Genomic DNA, 7,021 nt, shown 5'->3' with positions numbered 1-7,021 from the left:
AAGTCAATAATCATCCTGACTTGAAGGTTAGGAATATCAGGAGTGACAATGGAACTGAGTTCAAGAATTTGACAATGAGGCTGTTCTGTGAAGAAAATGGAATCATGCATGAGTTCTCAGCTCCAAGAACACCTCAGCAAAATGGGGTAGTTGAAAGAAAGAACAGATCTTTAATTGAGGCTGCTAGAACAATGCTTGAAGAATCAAAGTTACCAACATATTTCTGGGCTGAAGCTGTTAATTGTGCCTGCTGCACTCAGAATATTTCTTTGATCAATCAAGCTAAAGGCATGACTCCTTATCAGTTGTTCAAGAGAAGAAAACCAATTCTAAACTTTCTTCATGTCTTTGGATGTAAATGCTTTATACTGAGAAATCAATCTGACCATAAAGGGAAGTTTGATGCAAAGGCTGATGAAGGGATATTTGTTGGTTACTCAGCTAAAAATCTTATAGGGTCTACAATCTAAGAACCAACATTGTTATGGAATCTGTGCATGTTGTGTTTGATGATAAAAAGATTGATGGACTAACAGATGAGGGACAACATGAGAAACTCAAATTTGACAACATTGAGATATATTGTGATGATAGTGAAGAGGAGACTGATGGAGATGACACTTCAAAAGGGATTCAAAACATGCCCTTGGATAAAGCACAAAATTCTGCATCCATTGATAGAGGCAATGCAGTATCCATTGAAAGACATAGTGCATCATCCGTTGAAGTACAAAATGAAGCATCCGTTGATCATAGTTCATCAACGGATAATCAATTTACATCATCAGTTGATAAAACTCCAAGTTCCCTGCAAAGGACCAACAACTCAGGGGGAGTTTCAACTAATCAACACCCTGTCTCACATCATGACAATACTGAGGCCACCTCATCTAGAGTATATCTTCCACCTCAAAGGAAATGGACCAAGAATCATCCCTTTGAACTGATCATTGGTGATGCATCATCTAAAGTGCAAACAAGAAAAGCTACTCAAGATGAATGTCTGTATAGTAGTTTTCTATCTCAGGAGGAACCTAAGAAAGTGGAAGAAGCTTTATTGGATCCAGATTGGATATTAGCTATGCAGGAAGAGCTGAACCAATTTGAGAGGAACAAAGTTTGGAAGCTGGTACCCAAACCAAAGAACAAGAGTCCTATTGACACAAAATGGGTATTCAGAAACAAGATGGATGAAAATGGCATTGTCATAAGGAATAAAGCCAGATTGGTTGCTAAAGGCTATTCTCAACAAGAGGGAATAGATTTTGATGAGACATATGCTCCTGTTGCAAGACTTGAAGCCATCAGAATTTTTCTAGCCTATGCAGCCCATGCCAATTTCAAAGTCTATCAAATGGATGTCAAGAGTGCATTTCTAAATGGGAAATTGCACTACACCATATATTGGCTATTGCAAGCCCCAAGTACATTTCTGTTGCATAAAGTGTTGCTGTAGGTCAAATAGTTGCTTATCTGTTGCAATGTTTTATAATATGTTGCATAAGATAGGAAAGTGTTGCAGTGATTTAATGCTTTTTAAATAATATTATAAACAAATAAGCTATTGCAACACGGTTTAAAATATGTTACAATAGCAGTTACACTTTTGGTCAAATTGACCGAAATATTTAGGCGGGTTAGATTGGCGGGCAAAATTAGTACCAAAATTTATTCTATCTCTCTCACTCACAGCTATTCTATCTCTCTCACCCTCTCACAGCTATTCTATCTCTCTCGCTCTCTCACAGCACAGGTACTCATCTCTCTCTCTCTCTCGATACTCATCTCTCTCTATACTCATCTCTCTCTCTCTCTCGATACTCATCTCTCTCTATACTCATCTCTCTCTCTCTCTCGATACTCATCTTTGTGTTAAAATTGATGATACCTAAAATCGATTTGAGGTATAATACATTTAATTGATTAGAGGTAAAATCGATTATAGATTAAATTGATTCATATAGAAGTTGCATTAGAAGTTGTTGATTATATGTATATATATGTATATATAGCCCACATTTATTTTTTGACATGCATTTTGGCAGGTTATTTGAAGGTTATTTTTATAAATAGCTAAAGCTGTTATTTAATTTGAAGGTTAGATTTTTCTTGCTGTTACTCATTTTTAAATTTTTTTCTTACTGAAATTTGTGTGAAGGCTCTGAAATTTGTGTGTGTGCTATGTTATTTGAGAGTTTTTATGATCTAGTATAATTTTTGGGTTTCTTGTTAGTTTAAATTTATGAGCTCTGCTTTTTGTTTTAAATTTGTGTTTATGCCCTGTTTTATGATGCTAGTTGAATTTGTTCTAAATTTGTGTTTATGCCCTGCTAGTATAACTCTTTGAATATTTGTTGTCATATTTTGTGTTAACGACCTGTCAAGCATAATAAAGTACTGTTTGTTTGTTTAATTTATTTTTTGTTGAATAATCATGTAGAGAATGGATGTTGAAGGAGAAAAATGGGTAACACTTCCAAGATATAGTGATAAATATAGGATGGGGGTTAAAGCTTTTATTACAAATGCATTTTCTGAATATGCATCAGGAAATGAGTTGAAATGTCCTTGTAGAAAGTGTAGTAATCGTTATTGGTATGGTGAAAGCGTTATAAAGGAACATCTCATCTGCAATGGTGTTTGTCCACAGTCCACTGAATGGATTTATGAAGTGTCAAACCATAAGAATAATGATGTCGATGATAACATGGACAGTGATATAGGTATGGGTTTAGCAGATGAGTTAGAGGCAATGATACGTAACACATATGAGAATTGTAATAATGATAGTGAACATGGAGTTAGAAAGGGACTTGATGACGATGCAAAAAAATTTTACCGGCTTGTTGAGGAGGGTGGGCAGCCTTTGTATCCTGAGTGTCTTAAGTTCACTCGATTAAGTTTCATAGTTAGGCTCTACCAACTAAAGTGTATTCACGGATTTAGTGAGTCAGCATTTAGCGATTTGCTTAAGTTGATTAAGGAAGTTTTCCCAAATTGCAATGTACCATCCTCTTTTAATGCTGCAAAGGGTATGATTAAAGATCTAGGTCTGGACTACCAAAAAATACATGCTTGTCCAAATGACTGCATGTTATTTTGGGGTGAAAATGAAAAACTGGATTTTTGCAAAACGTGTGAAGCTTCAAGATGGAGAGAAGTTGAAAATAAGGATACTGGTAGTGAAAAAAATAATGTGTCAAAGGAACATAAAATCCCAGTAAAGGTGATGAGATATTTTCCTTTGAAACCAAGGCTGCAAAGAATGTTCTTAAACACTGAATTGTCTAGATTAATGACATGGCATGCTTTAGCACGAAAGAGGGATGGGAGGTTAAGGCATCTAGCTGATGGTCTGGGGTGGAAGTCTATGGATGCCAAGTATCCAGATTTTGCTGGAGAAATTAGAAATGTTAGGTTAGGTTTAGCATCTGATGGATTCAATCCTTATCGTTCAATGAGTAATTCTCACAGTACCTGGCCAGTCATACTTGTTAATTACAACCTTCCCCCCTGGTTAATCATGAAACCAGAATATATAATTCTTTCTACCTTAATTCCAGGCCCCATACAACCTGGAAACGATATCGATGTATATATGCAGCCGTTAATTACAGAGTTGAATGAATTATGGGAAGTTGGAATACAAACTTACGATGCAAGACGTGATAGTACATTTCAATTACACGCAAGCCTCCTATGGACGATAAGTGATTTTCCTGGATATGGAGTCTTATCAGGTTGGAGCACTAAAGGGCACTTAGCATGTCCTTCATGCCACTATCAGACCTCGTCAACCTATTTGAAACATTCGAGGAAAGTTGTGTATTTGAACCATAGAAAATTTCTGCCTCCTAACCACAAGTGGAGGTCTGATAAGAGGCGATTTAATGGTGAAGTGGAAATGGGAGAAAGTCCTGAAATGTTAACGGGAATAGAGGTTGAGCATCTGTTATCTGGTTATGAGAATAGTTTTGGGAAGTGTAAGACGAAACAAAAAACTTGTACTGATTGCCCTTGGAAGAAAAGGTCCATTTTTTTTGAATTACCATATTGGAGTACTCATATGGTTAGACACAACCTTGATGTTATGCATATAGAGAAGAACATTTGTGATAAGATTTTGGGGACTTTGTTAAATATTGGGGGCAAGACAAAAGATCATGTTAATGGTCGTCTTGATTTGAAAGAAATGGGGATTAGAAAGATTCTTCATCCTTTCAATTCTGATGATAAAAAACATGTTCAAATTAGGGCAGCTTGTTTTGATATGACAAAAGAAGAAAAGGAATTGTTTTGTTCAATGTTAATGAATGCTAAATTGCCACACGGATCCGTATCAAATATCAGTCGTTGCGTTCAGATCAAGGAGCGTAAGATTTCTGGTTATAAGAGTCATGACGCACATTATATACTCCAATATTTGTTACAATTTGCTGTCATCAAAACTCTAAAACCTGAGGTAGCAATACCTTTAATGAGGCTGGGTGCATTTTTTAGGCATATATGTGGAAAAGTGATTGAATTAGATGATGTTCAGAAGTTGCAAGAAGAAATAATTGAAATACTTTGTCAACTTGAAATGATCTTTCCACCGTCTTTTTTGACATAATGGTTCACTTGCCAATTCACTTGTGTAAGGAAGTTGAATATGGTGGACCAGTACACATGAGGTGGATGTATGGAATTGAAAGATATTTGTGCAAACTGAAATCCTATGTTCGAAATAGGAGTAAACCAGAAGGTTGTATAGCAGAAGGGTACTTGGCAGAAGAATGTTTAACATTTTGTTCCAGATTTTTAAGCAACTGTGATCAAAGCAAAAGTGATAATTCTTGTGAAACAGATGCTGGATATCCTATCGGATCTCGAAAAAATAAAAATGGGAAGTCTATATATTTGGAAGACAATATCTGGAGCAATGCACATCGCTATATAGTGTTCAATTGTGATAATGTGGAAGTCGAGAACCTAAAAGAGTAAGTATATATGGTATATAAATATGATGCATATCTCTATTTCCAAATTAAACCAGTTTAAGTAAGCTAATATTATATTATATATTATGTTTGTAGGGAACATCGTGCCTTGATTGAAAAAGAAGCAAAGATAAAGAAGTATAAAAGAGAAAGAACGCACACAACTGAATTTCAGAAGTGGTTAAAAGAGGTAATTACAATGAGAGATGATGTTTCAGTGGAATTATCCTCCTTGGCAAAAGGGCCACATCGAGTAGCCAAGAGGTTTAATGGCTATATGGTTAATGGATATAGATTCCATACGAAGCGCAGGGATGGAAGGTGTACAACCCAAAATAGTGGTGTCTTTCTAACAGCCTTAACCACCAGTTTTGCGAGTGCAAAAGATCAGAATCCAATAGTTGGGGATGTGGTTTACTATGGTGCAGTTGAAGATATTATTGAAGTCGACTATTGGGGAGCGTTAACTGTAGTTCTATTTAAGTGTCGTTGGTACCAAAGGGAGAGGGATTGTTATGGCCTAACAAGAGTCAACTTCAACAAGTTCTGTCAAAAAGATGATCCGTTTGTTCTGGCTACACAAGTACACCAAGTTTATTATATTGAAGATCCTACTGAAAAAGACATACATTTTGTTATCAAGAATTTACCAAGGGATCAGTATAGTGAAGTAGAAGAGGGAATGTCACTTGAAGATGTTAATGACATAGGTTATGTGCCAAGGGGACATAATATCCTTAACGATGTCAGCTGGTATAGAGATGATGTGCCTATAAAAAAAATCCCTGTTACACCAGATGAAGAGGAGGATGATCGTGAAATCTAAAAAATATAAGTGCTAGCTATTTACTTTTTGTTATTGTATTTTTTCATTGTGCTTCCTGCTTAAGACATCCAACTGCTACTTCTAAATCAATGTAATATTTTATTGTATTAGACAATGAAAAATTGCACTTCATGCTTTAGTCATATCAAACTGCTACCATTACTCTATTCTTGTATTTTATTTATATTCACAACTTGGTCATTTTCTTTATTTTCTGCAAACTTAGTTGTTTTCTTGTACTCTCTATAAAATTGGATTAATTAATTATCAAACTACTTACTATTAAATTGTTACTAATTTTTTTCCCTGTTCTTCTTTTTCAGGATGGCAGAAAAAGATTTTATTATCAAATTCTACCATAAGGGAGAGTTCATGAAAACAAAATATGTAGGTGGGACATGTACTGAGATTCCAGAATTTGTTGATGCTGATAAGTTCTCGTACACGGTTGTGATGGAGTATGTGAAGGATGATTTGAAATACACGGAAATAGGCGGAGTTTATGTCAAAAACATGCTGAATGGTTGGAAACTAATTGCCAATGACAGTGAACTAAGTGAGTTTATAAAGACAGTTGAAGGAGTTAATTTGGAATTTTATGTTGATAACATAATTGACAAATCTATTGATCCAACAACACAAATGCAACCACATGTGATTGTGCGACCAAGAACACAGTTTTTTGAAGGTAATGCTTAATATGGTTAAGATGATTAAATTTCACATGCTGATTTAAATTATTATTTTCACCACTACTTGCATCAACAGGTTTACAAGCAAAAAAGAAGTTTGTGACACTACAAGGGCTACAAAAAAAGAGGGAAAGTAATCGATTGGCTGGAAAATCGGTTGAATATGATACTGCATTTCCGAAGGTTAGGAAGTATTTAAATTGTATATTACATATTTGTCCTATAATGTATGTCTATAGTTTAATGTAATATATATCTACTCTATATTTCAGAATATTCCAGAATACGAAAGAAAAAGGTTGATGCGAAAGAAAGAGAACGCTGAGATGATAGAGAAGCTCAGCATAAATAAACTGTCAGCTGATCTTGGTAAGAAAAAGGACAAACCAAAAGAGAAAGTACAGGAGGATGATGATTCAATGCTAGAGTTTGATCGGGAGTACATTCCTGGACACGATAGTTTATCTGAGGATGAAAAGGATACTGCAGAGGTTATGTCAAAGCAGGTTAGGCAAAGAAAAAAA

General features: G+C 35.3%; 1 protein-coding gene across 1 annotated transcript; it reads left to right on the top strand.

Moving 5' to 3' along the window:
* The first annotated feature begins 2,443 nt into the window (after positions 1 to 2,443).
* Positions 2,444 to 4,612, top strand: LOC141703644 (uncharacterized). Its single transcript, XM_074507099.1, has one exon. It carries the CDS (start codon positions 2,444 to 2,446, stop codon positions 4,610 to 4,612), a length of 2,169 nt encoding a protein of 722 aa, XP_074363200.1.
* Positions 4,613 to 7,021: the final 2,409 nt, after the last annotated feature.

Source organism: Apium graveolens, unplaced genomic scaffold (assembly GCF_009905375.1).
Source record: "Apium graveolens cultivar Ventura unplaced genomic scaffold, ASM990537v1 ctg691, whole genome shotgun sequence".
In the NCBI taxonomy this organism is placed as follows: Eukaryota; Viridiplantae; Streptophyta; class Magnoliopsida; order Apiales; family Apiaceae; genus Apium; species Apium graveolens.
Note: the sequence above shows the minus strand (reverse complement) of the source record. Positions and strands in the feature narration are given on the sequence as shown.

Coding starts and splice junctions, on each gene's coding strand:
- LOC141703644 (XM_074507099.1), top strand. CDS start 2,444: ATGGATGTTGAAGGAGAAAAATGGGTAACACTTCCAAGATATAGTGAT.